At 34.7% G+C, this 25,000-nt stretch overlaps 1 protein-coding gene across 6 annotated transcripts in view; it reads left to right on the top strand.

Annotated features, from left to right (window-relative positions):
- LOC145254652 (inositol 1,4,5-trisphosphate-gated calcium channel ITPR3-like) overlaps window positions 1-25,000 on the top strand; it is a 1,190,449-nt gene that overhangs the window by 537,925 nt on the left and 627,524 nt on the right. For all 6 annotated transcript variants that reach the window (XM_080113294.1, XM_080113292.1, XM_080113293.1 and 3 more), the window contains exon 7: window positions 12,771-12,851. In XM_080113294.1, coding sequence (XP_079969420.1) covers window positions 12,771-12,851 — 81 coding nt within the window. The remainder of the gene's footprint in view (window positions 1-12,770; window positions 12,852-25,000) is intronic.

Here is a 25,000-nt window from a genome sequence, read left to right as displayed (position 1 = left end):
TCTATAGTGATTTGAAAAGGAAGAAAAGAAAGCAGCGAAAAAGGAAAGGCAGGGTCTCAAGTGTGAGGTCAAGGGAGCAGAAAAAAGACTCAGAATTACTCAGACAGGTATGGTGACTGTGAATGGGTTCCTTCCAAAGCCAGAGAAAACATTTTTAAAGTTTATCTTCTAAAAAGTAAGGTTTTTGCAGTTTGTCTTTTGTAAAATACAGTTGGCAGTTGAACATTCTCTCTCCGCCCTTTTTTCTTTTATAGGCATGCATATACTATGATATTAAATAAATAAATAAATAAATTCTCAGTTTACTGGTTGGCTTTATTCGTATGTTAATATGTTGATGCTTTAGACGTTATGCAATTGTCAAACAAAGAGTATGAATTACACAATTTCCATGTGTATTCAATGATTTTTTCAAAGTCAATTTTTCAACTTTTCTGTTTGATTCCATTAGTTCTTGGTCTGTTGTATGAAAACTGAACGAGCTGTAGTTTTTAAAAATCTATATCAAGAGTTAATATGTCTTGCCCAAGAATCAGGATTCAATAACAAATGTATGGTATGGAATTGCCCTAGGTTACCCTACTAGTCAATGATGCTATTTTCCACTAGAACGTTTGCAATTATTTGAGCTTCTTGCAATTAGTTGCTAGTACGAATACAAATAGCACTTCTCTACTTGAAAGATTACAAGGAAAAGAGATAATCTATTTCCTATGAATATCACGTGATTTTTCTTACTTCAGTTTTACTAAGAACAACTCTAACCCCGAGGTGTCACTCACAATTTTTCAAGTATCAACTTCTGTTATGCAACAAATTCTGAAGTTTTTTTCTATTCAAAAGGATGAAGGCACACATTAGCAAGTGTCTGCTCAGGGGATGTTACTGATGACATTCGCCACAATCAATTCGCTTGTATCCTTCACTGCTCAGACGAGAAGTGAAAATAACAAGTTGGAAGGAAATTTACGTTGATGTTTCCATTTCCTTCAAAGGTGTTTCGTAAGTTGTGAACGACAAATCAAACCAGATGTTTGTCAGATTTGGGCGAAGCACATGGAAGGACGAATCACGCCGATCGGAAAACCTATCAGATTTCAAGTTCATGAAAACGTTTCACAGTAAATTTATAGAAATATGCCTGGAGAGATTTGTATGTAAGAATGTAAGTTTATTTTCTTTCTAATTTTGAATAGATGCGTCCTTGCGTTATCCTGATATATTTCCAGCTCTTTGGTCGTCACGCTAGAGGTTTTAACAGAATTTACATACATACATACATACATACATACATATATGAAAAAAGCTTCTTATTTGTCCTCAAAAGTTTAAGAACTACGAAGACGAGAGTAGTGCCATTAAAACGAGTTACTTTTTGCCCGAGAATTTATTTTTCTACATGTTTCATTTTCAATCTACTTTTGCCAGGAAATCAATGACGCATATCTGCTTCTGACGCACGTCCATAACAGGGGTTTCTTTCTTAGAGTCTTGCATCGTCAGTATCTGCAACATAAATTAAACTTTCAGGTTATGAATGAATAAGTTCAATCATAATTACAATGCCATTTGCCATCCCCTCTGATCCATTCTGGCGGAATAAAAAGCAAGAGGCAGTAATTATTATATAAAATCGGTACATACCTGAATTTATAGCAAAATGAACAGGACTTTACGTTTGTTTTTGTTTTTTTTTAATTTTCATAAACACATCACATATTTTGAATTCCAACGAGTATTGTTGTCGAAAAAAAGAAGAAAAAACATCGGTTCCACCATTCAATAATAAAAGCCATTGTTTACATACATCCAGAGAAGGTCAGAGGTTGTGAAAAAGCACCTAAAATGAAGACAGTAGTCCGAAAAATCCAAATAATACAACATTTACACCGTTAAACATGCAGAACTAATAGTCGCGTTTTAGTTTATGCCTGGTCAGTTAATGCGCTTTATATTTGATATTGCATTTCCGGTCAGCACCGTATAGCTTTTCTAGTTTATTATAAATATTTCTTTTGCTTCAGTTGCAAAATGAAAACATGTTTCTTTAAATCAATGCAACTAATTATTTCGAGCAAAGGGTTAAAATGCCGTGAAACAGACAGATACAACCTGTAGCGAGGCTACATACGGCCGGAACAAATCCACGGCAGGAACATTTTCATAACAATCACCGTTTTCAACACTCACGTGTATCAGAACGTGCAAAGACACAACGTCGTGATCAAGCCACTCACACGCACGGAATTAAGGAAGCATGTTACGTTTCCGCGCGTAGAGATACAGCAAACAGGCTGAAACTTTCGAGAACACCCCTATATAAATATTTGCCGCGAAATCAAATCAGTTTTTTTCTTGTTTCCCCCAGACTGGAAGTCAGAATAACTCCGTCACTCGAAGGCGTTAAAATCCTTCGTCTTGAATTTGCGCGCTATGTACATGCATCTTAATCCTCATCATGGAAAATTACCGTATTAAATGAGAATTTTATAATCCCTTTTCAAACAATGTTATTTCGAACTACTGTTTCTTTATGTGATGAACACACGTACGCTTTCGCCCACATGATTATGGACTGTTCATTTTTTTCTCTCAGAAACTAATCACATGTATTTGAAGTCATTTGTGACACTCCGGACACAGAAAAATCTGTGATTTTAAACGCCATGGTATTCTCACAAAATCTACACCTTGGTAATCCTGCATAATGAACATTCATTATAAGTAAATACTTACGTTGGAACAATTTTAACTAATATATAATAAATGTTGTTTATTTCATATTAACACAGAAATTTCGAGTCCTTTGTCAGGTGTCAATATTTTCCGGGGTTATTTCTATATTTTTATTTTTGTGTACAAGAGTATGAGACCTGGTGATACTCTTCTACCAATCGGCGATCTCATTTAATTTAGCTTTAACGGTCCATTGAATACCCTACTAGTTTCGACTTCAAAAAATATCTTCACCTGCAACTTCGATCCTAAAAATTGACGGATCACGATTACAAGTTGGTAACTCCTCCGTGGATCCTACAAATGGGTAACCCCGACAACAAAAGCAACACCCAACCTCTGCACATCCTTCTACAAATCAAGCAAAGAATCAGTTGCAATAGCTGTAATGTTTCGACATTCTCGTACTCCAATAAAGATTCTATATGCCATAGACCAAAAAGATCTAAGCAAGTAATGATTCATATATTTTTCCTAATGAGTCAATATTATCAAGAATAAAAGTCACCAGAGGATCAATTGTTAGTTAATGAAGACTTTTATTAAGGATTAAAATGAGGAATGGAATGAACAAAGCCTTCGTTACTAATGAGGCACAGTATAACAAATATGTGTTCATATTGGGTTTTAAGACAATCATATTGTATTCTGCCAGGAAACAGTCCCATCGTAATGTCTTCCATAGATAATAGATTTTAAGAAACTTCGTCTGTCACGCTTAAGTAAGAAAAGAACTATCTTTAAACATGGAGAACCAAGCAACGCTTTTTATTTTAGAGAAGTCCAAGTATCCTTATCAGAAGTCAAGTCAGTCAGTGTTCAGGTTTGATAGAACATTTGTACATCTAAAAGAGGGCAAGCTAAATAGACGCATATTATTGTATATGCAAGCAATGCTTAACAAGAGGGGTGGATTGTAAATAATGAGTCACTCCTTTATCAAGGCCAAAATCCATTCAAACATACGAGTTACTGAGAAAGATTGTAAGTTGAAGAACAATGAATATAATGAGAAGATTTAATATGACGAATTGAACAAACTTTTTCATTATATTTGAAAAAAGACTGCAAGGAAGTAATGTGTCTCACAGATTGATTTACTGTCATCTGAACTCATTCTTTCATAAAACCGACTTTCAATGAAAAGCAAGTAAACTATCCCAGCAATTGCAGGTTATAATACAATATTAACAACGTACAAAATAGAAACAGTTTCGTTTATTTTATTTATTGTTGTATTCGAGTTAATTTCTCGTCTTTATCGATGCAATGGCGTCGGTTTCAAATATCATCGCCATGTTTAGCATGTGAAAACTTATGTTTATTTGCTACGACGTTTTATATAAATTTTGGGCAAAAATCCAAATAGTCATACGAGACACAATTGCGTCCAATTACATGCAGAATCGTAACTGTAACAAAACCAATGGTTCTAAACATACAATAAGAGAGCATAATGAGGGTTTATTGGTTGGTTTTTATTTGACGGCATACCAGCCCTTTAAGAATTATGTGAAATATTTATAACTATTGATTTGTTTTTTCAATGATGGCGATTGTAGTTTTTGCTTGATGCAGTTTTCCATTGAGCTTTGTATGGCAATCTGACTTGTTGCCAAATTATGTATAAATAAAAGGTGCGCCTCTTATCCTTTCTTCCATTATCTGGTACTGTTTGAGTCCCTACCTTTCTCTCTCTATTTCTTTCTCTCTCTCACTATCCCCCCCTCTCTCTCTCTCTCTCGCTCTCTCTCTCTCTCTCTCTATATATATATATATATATATATATATATATATATAGGGTTTGTATTACTGTACACATAGATTCGAAAAGGTTGTCAAAAAACAAATATAGAACAAATAAATGTTATCAAAGGCAAGTTACTTTTCTATCTAACTGGAAATATTCTGTGTGTTTTTATTCAGTGTAACATGTTTATTCAGCTCGAAAAACATGCAGTGTTTACCGATGTATTGGAAAATTCAAAATGACGGCCGACTCTCTCTCGGAAAGGGTAAGTTTGGGAAAAGGTATTATAAATAATAAACTAGACAAAATACTGTTAGAAATTCGCTCAATATATGTTACCGTGACATAAGTTAACATATATTCGGTTGATTTTTAATAGTATTTGGTCTAGTTTATTATTTATAACATCTTTTCCCAAACTTACCGTCTTAAGAGACAGTCGGGCGCCATTTTGAAATTTCCACACATCGGTAAACACTGCATGTTTTTCGAGCTGAATAAACATGTTACATTGAATAAAAACACAAAAAATATATCCAGTTAGGTAGAAAAGTAACTTATCTTGCCTTTGATAACATTTATTTGTTCTATATTTGTTTTTTGACAACTTTTTCGAATCTATGTGTACAGTAATACAAACCCATATATATATATATATACCAGACTAAACTACCCGTGACCCGTTGGGTCAGTATGTTATATTAGCTACGGAATTCATGTATGAGCGTGACACTTGTGACGTAAAGAAAATAGATTTTTTTGGACATAACAGAAACATTTCTATGAAAGTATATTAAAATGGAAAAAGAATATATATAGATTTCTATGAGTCATTCTGCTTATTATAATGGATTAATTTTGAAAACAAAATTACAGTTACTGAATTATAAGTGGTTGGCTATACTTATAGGTAAATGTGCACTGAACAGATACAATAATACTTATTATAGTTAAATTCAGATTTTGATATATCTGCTTTTTTTAACATCGTTCATTTCTGTATTACGTTTAAGTTATTTTGAACCCCACTCTTCCCATGTTAAATAATAATTTCGAAATAATAACGTTAATATTTCAGCGTCCCAATTGTTCTTTTGTTTTTTGTTTATTTTAAACCCCACTCTTCCCATGTTAAATAATAATTTCGAAATAATAACGTTAATATTTCAGCGTCCCAATTGTTCTTTTGTTTTTTGTTTATTTTAAACCCCACTCTTCCCATGTTAAATAATAATTTCGAAATAATAACGTTAATATTTCAGCGTCCCAATTGTTCTTTTGTTTTTTGTTTATTTTAAACCCCACTCTTCCCATGTTAAATAATAATTTCGAAATAATAACGTTAATATTTCAGCGTCCCAATTGTTCTTTTGTTTTTTGTTTATTTTAAACCCCACTCTTCCCATGTTAAATAATAATTTCGAAATAATAACGTTAATATTTCAGCGTCCCAATTGTTCTTTTGTTTTTTGTTTATTTTAAACCCCACTCTTCCCATGTTAAATAATAATTTCGAAATAATAACGTTAATATTTCAGCGTCCCAATTGTTCTTTTGTTTTTTGTTTATTTTAAACCCCACTCTTCCCATGTTAAATAATAATTTCGAAATAATAACGTTAATATTTCAGCGTCCCAATTGTTCTTTTGTTTTTTGTTTATTTTAAACCCCACTCTTCCCATGTTAAATAATAATTTCGAAATAATAACGTTAATATTTCAGCGTCCCAATTGTTCTTTTGTTTTTTGTTTATTTTAAACCCCACTCTTCCCATGTTAAATAATAATTTCGAAATAATAACGTTAATATTTCAGCGTTCCAATTGTTCTTTTTTTTGTTTTTCGCGTTTAAATTATTCAAATAAACAATTGTTAATACTGTCTCCTTTTTTTTTACATCGTTCATTTCTGTATTACGTTTAAGTTATTTTAAACCCCACTCTTCCCATGTTAAATAATAATTTCGAAATAATAACATTAATATTTCAGTGCACAGGTCAAAATCTGAAAAAGAAGCGATTTGTGTTTATTTGTTTACGTTGTTATGGGTTACTGCTTATGCGCGCGCATGCGCAGCCGAGTGTCGTAAACCGGAGAGTGGGTTACATACATCATTACAAGGTCATTTGAGTTTTATAATTATATATATATATATATATATATGTGTGTGTGTGTGTGTGTGTGTGTGTGTGTGTGTGTGTGTATGTGTGTGTGCATGTGTGTGTGTGTGTGTGTGTGTAAAAAATCTTTCGATCGTCCGACCGCCCTTGCATCTTGTCTAGGAAAAAATTGCTGCCATGAAAACCAGCTTATATTTAATAAAATCCACCCTCCTTATTAGTATTGATTACAAAAAAAAATACTTCAGCCTTTGCTAAACTTGAAGATATACTTCTATTTGTGAAACTATGTTTTTTTTGTTGTTTTCGAGTTCAATTCTAGCTGATGGCACTCAAATAATATTTTTTACTCTGAAATTATAATTATATACTGAGTACAATATAATATCAACAAATTGACTCTATAATATTAAATAGGAAATCGGCATGAATTCAAATATTATAATCATATCATTAAGCGTATTTTATAACCGAGCAACGCTGGGAGCCCTAGCTAAAGTATATATATATATATATATATATATATATATATATATATATATATATATATATATATATATATATACTTAATTTACTCACATAAAATTAATATACGAAAGTATAGATTTATGCGTAAACTTTAAGTATTTACTTCAAAAGTGCTCAATACGTAAGTAGAGCTAGTTAGTAATTTATATAATATATATGGCGATTAAGCTATACTGAATATTCCGCGTTTCATCCGCTCTAGGACTCTTCAGGCTTATGCGCATAAGCCTGAAGAGTCCTAGAGTGGATGAAACGCGAAATATTCAGTGTAGCTTAATCGCCATATATATTTTATAAATTACTTTATATATATATATATATATATATATATATATATATATATATATATATATTAAGTTATAAATATATATATATATGGCAATTAAGCTACACAGAATATCCCGTGTTTCATTCTCGTGAGAATTCGTATATATATATATATATATATATATATATATATATATATATATATATATATATATATATATATATGCAGTGAATGAATGACAAAAGTTTATATTCCAAAGTTCATGATGTTAATTATCTAATAATGTATTCCTTTAATTCAGTTGACATGTACAATTTTGGACAGTATCTGTTCCGTCGCACAAAATCAATCAACTAGTGAATCTATGTTGCCCTTAACTCATATATATATATATATATATATATATATATATATATATATATATATATATATATATATATATATATATTATTAGACATTTCCCGGTAAAAACGTTAAATTTGTGCTCATTGTCACATTGAATACTAATTTCTATTAATGTTTTACTGTTTAAATAATGGTTACTATAATACTTAGTTCCCTACGTATTATCATAACAAAAGGCCGTGGTAAAGTGCAGTAACATTGTCGCAGTAGCTTCCAAAAATTATCAGACAGACTAAGAAAAATATAATATGAATTGAAAGTAAAAAATACTTCTAGTTTTTAATGTCACGTGCGAATGAGGGTCGCACAATATTATTGATATGGATGAATTCAAATTAAACTTACTTGCATTTTTATAAATGTTAAGCCTGAACACAAACCTAACAGTATTATTGTTTTAAATAAACCAAAATTTTAATTAATTTTTTTAAAGTAAACTGCAAACGCAGAACCAATAATGAATGTTATGAATTAATTAAAGTTAAAATGTATTCACATTTTATAAATATCCAGCGCGAACGGAGACCTAAAAACAGTGTTGGTATAAATAAATTGAAGTGCATACTTATTTCCTTTTTATAAATTGCGAGCGCGAACACAGACCTCATATTATTATTTGCATAAACTAAAATGAAAATGTATGATATTTTTATAAATGTCAAGCGCGAACGCAGACCCCACCACATTATAGCTGTGAAGAAATTAAATTAAAACTCATCTTTTTATAAATGTTCAGTCTGGAATAGACATAACATAATTATTAGAGTAAATAAATTAATATTTAAATGTTTTCTTGTATATGTCAAGCGCTAACGCAGACTCTATAATATTATTGTTATGAATTAATTTAAAAGCTAACATGGATTTCCATTTTATAATGATCAAGCACAAACGCAGACCGCACAATATTTTTGATATTAATAAAAATTATAACGGATTTTTATAACAAAATGTCAAGCGTATGCGGACCCCATATTTATATGAATAAATTAATGGAAAATTATTTATTTAAAAAACACTATACGTTGATGAACTAATGAGTTGGTGCCAAAATTATATCGTTTTTGAGAGTTAGTTGAGCGTTAAAAAACGACATTATTTTTACACCAACCTAATATATACATTAATAGTTTATTTTCATTTATTTAAAACTGTCTGAAAACAAAAATGCAATCTTTTAGTATATATATATATATATATATATATATATATATATATATATATATATATATATATATATATATATATTATATAAAGCTGAACGTCTGTGTGTGTATGTGTGTGCGTGTGTGTGTGTGTGTGTGTGTGTGTGGTCACGAATAGGCTCCTCTATGGTTGACTATTTTAAAAAACTGATTACATATAATGATAGAAGATGTATCGAGGATCAGGAATGGGTATGTTTGATCTGGCAAAACGGTGGTTCATAAAAATTGTGGGGTCTGCGTTCGCGCCTGGCCCTCAAAGTATGGAAATAAAAAATGAAAAAAAAAACGTTTACAAGGGTTTTTGAGATAGATGTACATAAAAATACTTTGGTAAGTATGTTTCAACTTAAATAGGGATGATATAATAAAATTGTGGAGTCTGCGTTCGCGCCTATACTCCATGGAAATATGGCACAAACTTAAAAAAAAAGACTTTTCAGATCTCTTTGCGTAGCTATACTTCGATAATTATGTTTGAAGAAATATGGTATAATAAAATCATTGGGTGTTCGTTCGCGCCTGGCCTCCATAGAATGTAAACATGTCACAAAGTTTAACAAGGTTTTTTAAAAGGGGTTAGGGTCCACAATAACACATTAACTTTAATAAACTTGATTCACGTTAGCTTTTATTTATTTTTCTGAGTTGAATCATACTGTGTCGAATAAATTCACCTCATAAATTCACGTTCTTATTAAAGTGAAAGAAAAAAAAATAAAAAGTCAGAACTTTAGACAATTCTTAACACAAATTTTGCATGACTCTGTTTTTTCCTTCTCCACTTGCACGTGGCACGCTTTCGAAAATAGATAAATAGATTAATATTAAAAAATAAGAACGTTACTTGTTATCGTGTCAAAAGAAGTAAAAAAATCCTGCTCACGTGATTACGTGTCTTTTTAAAAACATTTGCATAACCTTTTTATTTTTATTTATATATCTGTTTAAGCTTTGTTTATCAGTGTACTAGAAGGAATTCAGTTGATTATAACCCTTTTTGCGTGTTCTTTACATTACAATAGTACAACCCTGAATCCGACGGCGCATACTGTAAAACTGAAACGAAGCTGTTCTGCTTGAAAAGGGCGACATTTTCTTCTTATTAATATTTATATCGATTCTTTGCTTTAAAAAACTAAAGTAATTACGTGTTTACCTTTTTAATATCCCATTTTGCTGTTTCGGATTATTTTACTAAAGTAAGTAAAGCTACATTATTTTTCAGAACTGTTTTTCTTTCTTGGTTTTTCGATATTTCGTCGATATTATTTAGTCAGAGTGTTTAGCAGAAAAGCCAACAAACGACTACCCGAAAAATAAATATACAAGAAATAAATAATACCATAGTCAATAAAAGTTCAGGTCATCTTTTTTTAAAAATAGTTTTTAATGCTCTTTACTTGAAATGATTCCAGCGAACCGAAATCAAAACGAAATTTGAGGCAATAACTACTTAAATGAATTTTTATATAGACTACACATGCCATAATCAAATATTCCTTAAGCACAAAGTAACGGAAAACAATAAATATGTTGATAAATATTCCTTACGTTGACGGAACTCTCTTAAATTGTTAACACAGAATGCTCAGGCGCGCCTCCTTCAAATTGAAAACGGCCCTCCCCATTTCAAAGTCGCTGCCATTTTGATTTTATTTTTCAAACCGGTTCGTGAATTAAAAAAGAAAATTACAAACTACTTAAAAATACAAACCAATGAACTTTTCTACCATAAAAGTAACTTTTATTGACTATGGTAACATTTATTTCTTGAATATTTATATTATTATATATAACATTTTCTCTTTGTAAGGAAACATCATTTTGTTGGTCATTCTTGGCTACGAATGGAAACAAAGTTGGTATAAAAAAATATATATTTCGCGAAAATTATCTTTACTTTCATCATATTTTGCTTAGGGTAAAATTTTTGAGTATCAAAACCTATCTGTTTACAACCCCCTCCTTTTCATAACCTATCATACTTTCATCAATCACAGTCCATTTTCTGTAGGCTATTTTTGAACCCAGTCAATGTACTTCTGCTAGTATATATATATATATATATATATATATATATATATATATACATGAGATAACACAACCATTATTTCGTAAGGTTTACAGGAAAACATTGAAAAACCGAGCAATGCTGTAAAACTTTTTTTAAAATAAATATTAGTATCAATAAAATTAATAAAAAAATGTTTTTATAGATTTTTAAATTTTCTATTTGATTTCTAAAGATTGAAAACAAAATGATTTAACGTTTCTGAATTCTTTTTTTTATCAGAATTGGTTATTCGTATTATTAAGATTTTTCGGACTTCTGTTCTCATCTTGAGTGTCATTTTCAACGTTTCGGTCGATGTGACCTCGACTTCCATCGGGCGTATCTTGTAAAACTCGGGAATTTGGACTAAAATTTCGAACGGAAACATTTAATTGCTTCACGGGAATAGCATGAACTCGTTTTGTCAGTTATGATAGGCTGGACGTCCTAAGTAATTAGCGGTTAAATTTCTTGGTCGCCCACATTTAGAATTGAATCTTCAACCTTCAGGAGAATGTGAATTTTACAACTGATTTTATCAGATACTTTAACCGCTGCGCCACAGGTCCTTACATCGACCGAAACGTGAAAATAATATTTACGATGAACACGGTAGTCCGAAAACTCCTAATAATTCGAAAATGATTTAAGTCGGTTTCAAATTAAAAGTTTAATTGAAATGCTGAATTGACTAAAACAGAAAACTTAAAGCAGTGCATCTTAGGAATATATATCTGTCGAATTAAGTTACGATTTTTACCGAAATCTACAAATAAAAAAGCGCTGTTACTTGGCAGACGACTATTTTTCATTCAATTTGAAAGACTAAGTTCCGACTTTTACGGGTTTTTTTTTATTAGATAAATGTTGCAACCTTAATTTGCGATTTTTTTATATTTTTCACTTACTTTAACTAAAAGGATTAGTGTAACATTGTACCTCTTTTTTAACAGTGCCGTTACATTTTAATGCTGTCGTTACATTTTAACGGTGTCGTTACATTTTACCGGACCCAACACCATAGACTCTCTCGCAAGGAAACAGAATAAACTCAACTCAGTTGCCTTTTTTAACAAAAGTCTTTATATCTGGTATTTCCAACAACACATTTTTTTCTAAATATTAAAACATTTCGTTTCTTCTTTTCCATCCGTGTATGACGTTTTGTCTAGGATGTGACATTCCACACGTGTCTCAACCACGTGCTTTTCCAAAACCGCTTCTACGAACACGGGCGTTCTTTTATCTTTGCTAAGACGTGCGCAGCTGGCTTCGTCATTTGCATATCTTTATGCGGTTGGTTCTGCTGCTCTTAGTGCCAGCGGCGATGTTACATAAGGGTTAGTTTAGAGTTAGCTTAGGATTAGTTCGCGATAAAGTTAGGTTATAGTTAGTTAAAAAAAAACAAAAAACAATTCGATTCGTTATATTGTAGAAGGACCGAAACAGCCTTACAAACGACATGTAAATACAAGATAAAATCAACAGTTGCTTTCGTTAAATAACTTCGTAAAAATATAATACAGTCGTTTTGTTCAAGAAAGTTCGTTAACATTCGCCAGTTCTGTAAGTCTCCTGTGAAACTCAGAATTAATGATATAAGTACTGATATTTTCTTGGATTCCCATTTCTAAATTTCTGAAAATGGTCAGTCATATTAATCTTTTTTCTTTTTTTTTTCTTTTTCTTATTTTATCTTATAGGTGATGTTGCAGGAATTCAATGCCAAAAATGCTCAATTTCGTATCCTGCCTCAATACAAAGTCAAATCAGAAGGAGAAGTCGTAAGTTATTGTTTGACGCTTTTAATCTGCCTAAATATTAATTGTCTCCCTTTTTACATTTTAAAATGACTTCACATCGATTTAATTCCCTATATTTCTGACTTCCGTTATATGAATAGATTAATCATTAATATTAGCGGCCTAAATTGTAAAAAATATCAGTTTGAAAATTAATTAAAAATACTTATTTTCGATTTATCTACTCATTTGTGATATATTTCCGTTAAAAGTGCCATTAAATTGTAAATATAAGCCTGTGAAGTGGTTGTCAGTATTGTTTATGTGTAAAGCAATCAACCATGTTGCTATATTCACTTTATACTTTACCTCTTAACTTACTTCCGAAACTAACATGGCTGACAACATTACCGACAAATAGCGGTAACATCATAGATATTTTAAATGCAAATTCTCCACAAATGAGTAAATAAACCAAAATAGTATTATTGATTAATTTCACATATTTTTATATTTAATATAATTTTATTTTTATATTTCATATTGTATTTTTAATGCAAGTCAAAATAACTTGATTTCACTACTTTTTCTTTTAAAAGAATTGTCGGTTCATTTTAATGCGCACACAATCAAAAATCCAAAAGACTTCATCTATATTTTATTGTATACAGTAAAACTTTAGTTTAAGAACGGCTGGGAACATTCACAATTCAGATTCCAGTTGAAAATGCCTCAATATTCTAAAAAAAAAATTAATAATAATTCGCAAACCACGCCAACAACAACAGAAACATAGGATTTGATGAAATATCAACGATTCTTCAAATTTATGGACCCAGATTCTGTTTCGTTTTTTATTTATTATTTTTTTATTTATTATTTTTGATTTTTTTTTTGTTGCACCCTATATTTATAAATACCTTTTAAAAAAATATTACAAACGTATAGTAAAATGGTCAAAAATATTGTTTTAAGTCAGAATATATATATATATATATATATATATATATATATATATATATATATATATATATATATACAGGGTGTCCACAAAGTCTGGCTGCATAATTTACACGGTGCCCACAAAGTTTGCCTGCATAATTTACACGGTGCCCACAAAGTATGGCTGCATAATTTACACGGTGCCCACAAAGTCTGGCTGCATAATTTACACGGTGCACACAAAGTCTGGCTGCATAATTTACACGGTGCCCACAAAGTATGGCTGCATAATTTACACGGTGCACACAAAGTCTGGCTGCATAATTTACACGGTGCCCACAAAGTCTGGCTGCATAATTTACACGGTGCCCACAAAGTCTGGCTGCATAATTTACACGGTGCACACAAAGTCTGGCTGCATAATTTACACGGTGCCCACAAAGTCTGGCTGCATAATTTACACGGTGCCCACAAAGTTTGCCTGCATAATTTACACGGTGCCCACAAAGTATGGCTGCATAATTTACACGGTGCCCACAAAGTCTGGCTGCATAATTTACACGGTGCACACAAATTCTGGCTGCATAATTTACACGGTGCCCACAAAGTATGGCTGCATAATTTACACGGTGCACACAAAGTCTGGCTGCATAATTTACACGGTGCCCACAAAGTCTGGCTGCATAATTTACACGGTGCCCACAAAGTCTGGCTGCATAATTTACACGGTGCACACAAAGTCTGGCTGCATAATTTACACGGTGCCCACAAAGTCTGGCTGCATAATTTACACGGTGCCCACAAAGTATGGCTGCATAATTTACACGGTGCCCACAAAGTCTGGCTGCATAATTTACACGGTGCACACAAAGTCTGGCTGCATAATTTACACGGTGCCCACAAAGTATGGCTGCATAATTTACACGGTGCCCACAAAGTCTGGCTGCATAATTTACACGGTGCACACAAAGTCTGGCTGCATAATTTACACGGTGCCCACAAAGTCTGGCTGCATAATTTACACGGTGCACACAAAGTCTGGCTGCATAATTTACACGGTGCACACAAAGTCTGGCTGCATAATTTACACGGTGCCCACAAAGTATGGCTGCATAATTTACACGGTGCCCACAAAGTCTGGCTGCATAATTTACACGGTGCCCACAAAGTCTGGCTGCATAATTTACACGGTGCCCACAAAGTATGGCTGCATAATTTACACGGTGCACACAAAGTATGGCTGCATAATTTACACGGTGCCCACAAAGTCTGGCTGCATAATTTACACGGTGCACACAAAGTCTGGCTGCATAATTTACACGGTGCACACAAAGTCTGGCTGCATAATTTACACGGTGCCCACAAAGTTTGCCTGCATAATTTACACGGTGCCCACAAAGTCTGGCTGCATAATTTACACGGTGCACACAAAGTCTGGCTGCATAATTTACACGGTGCCCACAAAGTCTGGCTGCATAATTTACACGGTGCACACAAAGTCTGGCTGCATAATTTACACGGTGCCCACAAAGTATGGCTGCATAATTTACACGGTGCCCACAAAGTATGGCTGCATAATTTACACGGTGCCCACAAAGTCTGGCTGCATAATTTACACGGTGCACACAAAGTCTGGCTGCATAATTTACACGGTGCCCACAAAGTCTGGCTGCATAATTTACACGGTGCCCACAAAGTCTGGCTGCATAATTTACACGGTGCCCACAAAGTCTGGCTGCATAATTTACACGGTGCCCACAAAGTCTGGCTGCATAATTTACACGGTGCACACAAAGTCTGGCTGCATAATTTACACGGTGCCCACAAAGTATGGCTGCATAATTTACACGGTGCACACAAAGTATGGCTGCATAATTTACACGGTGCCCACAAAGTCTGGCTGCATAATTTACACGGTGCACACAAAGTCTGGCTGCATAATTTACACGGTGCCCACAAAGTTTGCCTGCATAATTTACACGGTGCCCACAAAGTCTGGCTGCATAATTTACACGGTGCCCACAAAGTATGGCTGCATAATTTACACGGTGCACACAAAGTATGGCTGCATAATTTACACGGTGCCCACAAAGTATGGCTGCATAATTTACACGGTGCCCACAAAGTTTGCCTGCATAATTTACACGGTGCCCACAAAGTCTGGCTGCATAATTTACACGGTGCACACAAAGTCTGGCTGCATAATTTACACGGTGCCCACAAAGTCTGGCTGCATAATTTACACGGTGCACACAAAGTCTGGCTGCATAATTTACACGGTGCCCACAAAGTATGGCTGCATAATTTACACGGTGCCCACAAAGTATGGCTGCATAATTTACACGGTGCACACAAAGTCTGGCTGCATAATTTACACGGTGCACACAAAGTCTGGCTGCATAATTTACACGGTGCCCACAAAGTCTGGCTGCATAATTTACACGGTGCCCACAAAGTCTGGCTGCATAATTTACACGGTGCACACAAAGTCTGGCTGCATAATTTACACGGTGCCCACAAAGTCTGGCTGCATAATTTACACGGTGCACACAAAGTCTGGCTGCATAATTTACACGGTGCACACAAAGTATGGCTGCATAATTTACACGGTGCACACAAAGTCTGGCTGCATAATTTACACGGTGCCCACAAAGTATGGCTGCATAATTTACACGGTGCACACAAAGTATGGCTGCATAATTTACACGGTGCACACAAAGTCTGGCTGCATAATTTACACGGTGCCCACAAAGTCTGGCTGCATAATTTACACGGTGCCCACAAAGTCTGGCTGCATAATTTACACGGTGCACACAAAGTCTGGCTGCATAATTTACACGGTGCCCACAAAGTCTGGCTGCATAATTTACACGGTGCCCACAAAGTTTGCCTGCATAATTTACACGGTGCCCACAAAGTCTGGCTGCATAATTTACACGGTGCCCACAAAGTCTGGCTGCATAATTTACACGGTGCACACAAAGTCTGGCTGCATAATTTACACGGTGCACACAAAGTCTGGCTGCATAATTTACACGGTGCCCACAAAGTTTGCCTGCATAATTTACACGGTGCCCACAAAGTCTGGCTGCATAATTTACACGGTGCCCACAAAGTCTGGCTGCATAATTTACACGGTGCACACAAAGTCTGGCTGCATAATTTACACGGTGCACACAAAGTCTGGCTGCATAATTTACACGGTGCACACAAAGTCTGGCTGCATAATTTACACGGTGCACACAAAGTCTGGCTGCATAATTTACACGGTGCACACAAAGTCTGGCTGCATAATTTACACGGTGCCCACAAAGTCTGGCTGCATAATTTACACGGTGCACACAAAGTCTGGCTGCATAATTTACACGGTGCACACAAAGTCTGGCTGCATAATTTACACGGTGCCCACAAAGTCTGGCTGCATAATTTACACGGTGCCCACAAAGTTTGCCTGCATAATTTACACGGTGCCCACAAAGTCTGGCTGCATAATTTACACGGTGCCCACAAAGTCTGGCTGCATAATTTACACGGTGCCCACAAAGTCTGGCTGCATAATTTACACGGTGCACACAAAGTCTGGCTGCATAATTTACACGGTGCACACAAAGTCTGGCTGCATAATTTACACGGTGCCCACAAAGTTTGCCTGCATAATTTACACGGTGCCCACAAAGTCTGGCTGCATAATTTACACGGTGCCCACAAAGTCTGGCTGCATAATTTACACGGTGCACACAAAGTATGGCTGCATAATTTACACGGTGCCCACAAAGTCTGACTGCATAATTTACACGGTGCCCACAAAGTTTGCCTGCATAATTTACACGGTGCCCACAAAGTCTGGCTGCATAATTTACACGGTGCCCACAAAGTCTGGCTGCATAATTTACACGGTGCACACAAAGTCTGGCTGCATAATTTACACGGTGCCCACAAAGTTTGCCTGCATAATTTACACGGTGCCCACAAAGTTTGCCTGCATAATTTACACGGTGCCCACAAAGTCTGGCTGCATAATTTACACGGTGCCCACAAAGTCTGGCTGCATAATTTACACGGTGCACACAAAGTCTGGCTGCATAATTTACACGGTGCCCACAAAGTCTGGCTGCATAATTTACACGGTGCCCACAAAGTCTGGCTGCATAATTTACACGGTGCCCACAAAGTCTGGCTGCATAATTTACACGGTGCACACAAAGTCTGGCTGCATAATTTACACGGTGCACACAAAGTCTGGCTGCATAATTTACACGGTGCCCACAAAGTTTGCCTGCATAATTTACACGGTGCCCACAAAGTCTGGCTGCATAATTTACACGGTGCCCACAAAGTCTGGCTGCATAATTTACACGGTGCACACAAAGTCTGGCTGCATAATTTACACGGTGCCCACAAAGTCTGGCTGCATAATTTACACGGTGCCCACAAAGTCTGGCTGCATAATTTACACGGTGCACACAAAGTCTGGCTGCATAATCTACACGGTGCACACAAAGTATGGCTGCATAATTTACACGGTGCCCACAAAGTATGGCTGCATAATTTACACGGTGCACACAAAGTATGGCTGCATAATTTACACGGTGCACACAAAGTATGGCTGCATAATTTACACGGTGCCCACAAAGTCTGGCTGCATAATTTACACGGTGCACACAAAGTCTGGCTGCATAATTTACACGGTGCCCACAAAGTCTGGCTGCATAATTTACACGGTGCCCACAAAGTCTAGATCGGATTTTCATATGAAATCCAGTTCTTACGGCAGGATTAGTTTATTAAAATGTTAGCTAAAAGTACAGATTAGTTAAAAAAAAAACACCTTTCCCTTCCTATGAGTATCTACATATGTTTGTGTGTGTGCCTGTGCGCATACGTTACAGATTACACTGAGCGTAGACTACAGTTGGGGATATTAGGTGTAATTTAAAAATAGGCTAACGGTTAGCGTCCCAAAAAACGTAATTTACTAAAAAATAAAAACATACTTTAAAAAACCCCGACACAATAAAATTGTGTAACAAACAAAAAAAAGAAAACAAATCTATAATAAAAAATTGAAGGTTAAGAAGGAGAAGAAGAAGGAGAAGAAGAAGAAGAAGAAGAAGAAGAAGAAGAAATGTTATTGCATTGTCAGACACATGTTCAACCGAACACACGCACACAAACGCACGCATGCACCAACTGTAATAAGAACCACTAGAAAAATGAAATACGCGCATTAGGAGAAAGAGAGGGTGGAAAAGTAAACCCTTTACACACACTGTGGGTTCCGTAGAATACAAACACCATTCTGACAGCTACAAAGCAACTATTAGTCTCGTACGTATGCACGCATCCACGCACGCACGCATACAAACACGACTGTAATGACCTTTGAATTTAATTAATTTGACGCCGGGCGAAATAATATGTCTCTTCGTTATGCCATATGTAAATTTTAGTAACCGTTCGTTTATAAAGTCAAGAACTGGATCCCGGAATATGATAATTTTCATAGCTCAGACAATCAAAGTGGACGGACTTTGGTGAGAGAGCCTTTATTATTTATAAAACAGAAATTGGAAATATTATGTGAGATCTATATATGTATGAACCAGTTACGGTCGGTGTAATCACAGAATCTGGGAACGTCCCGGTGACAGCTTGTAGCAGTTGTAGGATTTAGAAAGAAAATAGATAATCCTTCCTCTTACGACTTTGCGATTGTAATAGAGCTGCTCGTAGGATGCAATATAGTATTTTATTATCACGATTGCATGTGTCTGAAATGTGTTCGAAAGATTCATAACATATTGGCTATTAGCCTAGATATATTGAATTTGTATGTGGCATCAGACGTTGCAAACTTACGATACTTTTGTCCAGAGGGTAATTCCTGCGGCTTTTTATTTACTATAAAGATAATGCAAGAATCATTCCAAAAGTAATGCATCCTATTTTTAATTCAAAAAGAAATTTGAAGAGCTACAAAGGTGGAAGTAGTACTACTGAAACGAGCTACTTTATCTGCTTCAGATTTTTTTTTTTTTTTACATAATCACTACTATTCTCAAAGCAATTTTGCCAGCGATGGGGTGGTTGATGTGAATAGGCGTCCAGAAAATCTTTATCAATTACATCTTTATTGCCATTCTAAAATCGACGAACCCATCCCCTAACTGTGCTGATATCAACTGCATCGGCTTTGTAAATGTTCAACAGGTATCAGTTCAATTTTTTTTCTGCAATGACACATCTCTGATTTTTTAGAACCTCACCCCATTAATATTTTTAAATGCGTAAGTTCAGTCATGATAACAATGAAATTTTATCTATTTTGGCAGAAGAAAAGTAGAAGGTATTATTTTGGAACGCTCCTCCTCCTCCTCATAATAATAATAATAATAATAATAATAATAATAATAATAATAATAATAATAATAATAATAATAATACAAATAATAATAATAATAATAATAATAATAATACAAATAATAATAATAATAATACAAATAATAATAATAATAATAATAATAATAATAATAATAATAATAATAATAATGAAATTAACATACAAAGAGGCATCTTCCAGAAAAAAACACACACACAGAGGCATCTTCCAAGGAGATTCACTATCACCATTACTGCTCTTCATAGCCATGAAATCCATGAACAATATACTGAGAAAGTGCCAAGCTGGATACAAATTCTGTAATACAGAGGAAAAATGAACCACTTAATGTACATGGACGATCTGAAACTTTTTGCAAGGACCGAAAGAAACTAGAGACATTAATAAACACTACCAGGATCTTCAGCTAGTATATCTAAATGGAGTTTGATATTGAAAAGTGCGCACTACTAGTTATAAGAAAGGGAAAACTGGAGATTACACAAGGCATGGGTCATCCCAACCAAACGAAGATTAGGGCCATAGCGGAAAAAGACTATAAATACTTGGGAGTTCTGGAAGCCACAGAAATGATAGAGAGAATTGGAAAGAGATACCTCAGGAGAACAAGAAAACTTCTAGAAACTAAATTATATAGCAGAAACCTAATAGTATCACGTTAGGCAGTATCACATTAAGATACTTTGGAATGTTCATAGGGTGGACCAAAGAAGAACGGCAACACCTCGATCAGAAAACCAGGAAACTTATGCCCATGCACAATGCACTACACCCAAAGGAGGATGTTGATCGACTCTACGTGAAAAGAAAAGAAGGCGGGAGAAGACTAGTCTGTATAGAAGACTGTGTGCATGACACAATAAAAAGAATTAGAAAAACACACAACGGAGAACATGGAAAGGATAATCATGGCAGCGAGAGACACTGAGAAAATCGACAAAACAGAAAACAGAGATAAAGGATAAGGCGAGAAAAGAAATTTGGGAAGAAAAACAACTACATGGAAGATTCGTAAGGATGACAAAAGATGAAAATAACGAAAACACTTGGACATGGATGCGAAAAGGGCACATAAGCCGAGAAACTGAATCTCTAATTACGGCAGTGCAAGATAACTCGATAAGAACCAATCACACGAAAGCAAAGGTCGATAAAACACAAGAAAACAATAAATGCAGACTCTATAGACAAAGAGACGACACGATAGACCATATAGTAAGTGAATGCTGCAAACTGACCCAAAAGGAATACAAAAACAGATACGACCAAGTGGGAAGGGCAGTACATTGGGAATTATGCAAACAACTGCACAGAAAAATGGTACAAACATAAGCCGGAAACAGTGATTGAAAACGTGAATCCCAAAATCCTATGGGGCATGGACATGCAGATTGATAAACGCATCCAAGCAAGAAGACCAGATGTCATTATAATTAACAAGAAAGAAACATCCTGTCAAATCGCAGACTTTGTTGTTCCAGCTGATCACAGCGTGAATATCAAAGAAAGAGAAAACGGAGCAAATACACAGAGCTAGCCAGAGAACTGAAGGGGATATAGAAGATGAAGAAAATCCAAATAATACCTATAATAATAGGATCACTAGGAACAATCCCTAAAAAATTTGCAAAAAGAATGGGAGAAATTGAAATCAAAGGAATGACTGGAAAAATACAACGAACAACAATAATGAAAACAGCTGAATTATTAAGGAAACCCCTTGAATCTGGCGACTAACACACATGAACCACAAGCACAGAGTAGACAAACTGATGCAGAGACAAAACATGAAGCGCTACATGGAACCAAGAATATTGAAGATGCATACCTACAAGTTCTCTTATTCAACCCCATCCCCCATTTCCACATCACTGCCCCCCCCAAAAAAAAGAGTGACACCGAATGGCCAAGTAGAGTCAAGGAGGAAGGAAAGACCGAGGAGTTAGTACTGACCAGACATCCGCTGTATTAGTGCGAAGACTACTGGGACCTTGAAGAGGCTTATTGCCACTCAAATTCAATGGCAAGCAGCTGTTGCGATAATGAAAAGTTATTTGCAAATGTTATTGAAAGAGATGGAGAGTACTGAAAATCTGGGGAGACTTGTAGTCACTCAGCTTCCAGGGAACACCACAGGCTGTTTTCAATGAGATCTTTGATAACCTGTGTGAAAACTCCTTGTGAGCCAATAATATTAATAATATTAATAATAATAATAATAATAATATTAATAATAATGATAATAATAGTAATAATAATATCAAAATTAGTGATGACAAAACAATAATAATAGCATCAGTACTGTGTGATTATTCGTTGATATGGCCAACCGAGTAACAGTATTACTACTAGTAGTGTTAATAGTAGTACTACTTATACAAAAATAATAATAAAAAAAAGGTGCGGCAATAAAATAAGTTGTACATGTACTAATACTATTAATAATAATGATAATATTGACGTCCATGACGTAATATGTGATGAAAAGTTTCGACTTGAAAACAAGCATTGGAATCGTTTCTAATTGTCAGTAAACTCAGTGTTCGTAACATTCTAAATATTGATGTTAGGAAACCGAATGTTTCATGAGTAAGTACAAATACATAAAAGCTTCAGAATGATCAGTTTTGATGCATACGATTATAAACACTGATGTAGTCTGTAATGCATGTGTGCTACTAGCAAATAATAAATTATAAAAATAAGTTGGTCAGCATGGTAGAAGGTGTTACAATAACGGTAATGGTACGAGGTGGAGATTTCGCTTTTCTTGTGTTTTACGAGGATGTCAGTTAGAACAAGTGAATGTTTTGATGTGGCGTGATTATCAATGCAACATATTACGTATAGTAATTGAGAAGCTTTACGAATGAGATTGTAAGTGTGATATGTATTCGTCGGATTTATGCATAACTAGACTGGGAGCCCGGCGTTTCCCGGGTGTTTTGAGGTGTGTGTTGAGCAAAAAAAAAAAAAAAAAAAAAAAAAGCTGTAGTAGGCAGGTAGGCACGAATTCGTACCGCGTAGGAGAAAAAGAACATGAAAAAAAACTGATGTCTTTGCTGTTGCGTCCATCACCAATCTGTAAGTGGAAAAGGTTTACGTTAAGGCTAGTCAATCGAAAAGAGGGTATGACTTTCGAAAATATCGGCGAAAAAAAAATGACCCCTCCTTGTAGAAAAGTGCCCAGTTGAAGATGAGGAAATTACTGTTTCTAGCCAATTTTTCGATATTTGTCGTCCGAAGGGTCGAGCTTCAAAACGATACCTATCTTGTAAAAATCCGTCCCCTCTGTCGAAAATTTTAGGCATACATACATTCATACATAATGCATACATACATACATACATACATACATACATACATACATAATGCATACATACATACATACATATATTTAAACAGACAGGTGAGGTTTATATTATAGATAACATATACATATGAAATAGTACTAATTAATAAAATGTATGATATTAAATCTTGCTATTATGTTTATGGTATGGAGGAAAGGCAGACCCCGTGTTTTTTCCCCCCGCAGATCGATTTTGCAAGCATTCGGCAAATATAATTCGATATTCTTAAAAATGTTTCTGAACAGCGAATCAATCAGAAAAGAAAAGAATGATCATAGTGAATAGGAGTGGTGTTTATTTAACTATGACCGAATGAGTAAGTGTAAATAAAGGAAATTATAATATTAAATGAAACCGACTTATAATTTCCGAAAACATTCACAAAACAATTATCAGGAAGCGTATGTGTGCGACCTGTGTTTATAGGTCTTTGATGTCTAACTTAAGAAGAGAAAATGGCGTTACAATTATAAAAGATAGTCTTGTTAGTATTGAAAATAATTATGTAACTAATGTTTAATAATTTTCTGTATTAATCAGTTAAACGCATAAAATCATTTCTATATAAATATCACGGCATCAATTGTCTACATTATTTTAATGATAAAATTAGAGTCGGCTTAATAACTGCTTTTCAGAAGGAATTATGCTTGAAAAGTTAGGCTCTACTCTGACAATCCATCGGTTTGTTTAGGTCGATTATAAATTTGAAAATAAAATGTTAGGTCTTCATTAATTAGAAAAAAATCTGTAGAATTTCCACAGGTCTCCGCTGGTTAATATAATTATTAGCAGTAACGACAAAAGTCCATTCTCTTGACGTTCAATATTTGGTACTTTTGAACTGTCTTGACTGGAGCAATTTGGTTTCGGTCTTTTTATAGAAATCACTCCAAAGAAAACATCAAGGCAAGATAATCTGCTTCTAGCAACTCCTGTCAAGATGTGGCAACATTACTCCATCGTTGGTTGTACCTGGCTTTTATATAGGCAGAGAATTGCGCCAAGAGTGAGATATCTACTGGAGCGGTAGAAGAATTCCACCATTTTTCCAGCGACCTTAGCAATGGATTTAATATACGTGTTCAGATCGGGAGTAAAGGTCAAGACCAGAAGCTTGTCAAAAGATAAAACTTCCTTAAGACGAGAGTCATTCATTTTAATTGATGACAGATGGGCGTCAGAGCGTTGATGGTGTAAAGATAGAAGCTTGGTTTTAGATGCATTAAAAGTAACCAGCCACCTCTTTCCCTATTGTACCACATGCTCAAGATCAGAGGAGAGAGAATAAGAGAAAACTTGGTCGTTTACGGTGTTTGATGTGCTGCCATTGATGGTAGTATCGTCAGCATAAATGTCTACGAATGATGTAAGGATGTGGTTTGATAATCATTAATGTAGATCAGGAAGAGAATGGGGCCCAGGATGGACCCCTGAGGAACTCCAGCATTAATACTAAGAACTTCAAATTTCTGCCCATCAACCACTATTCTTAT

The sequence above is a fragment of the Euprymna scolopes genome, chromosome 30 (assembly GCF_053919585.1).
Source record: "Euprymna scolopes isolate OS-2025 chromosome 30, ASM5391958v1, whole genome shotgun sequence".
Lineage (NCBI taxonomy): Eukaryota > Metazoa > Mollusca > Cephalopoda > Sepiida > Sepiolidae > Euprymna > Euprymna scolopes.
This window is presented reverse-complemented; position numbering and strand designations above follow the sequence as displayed.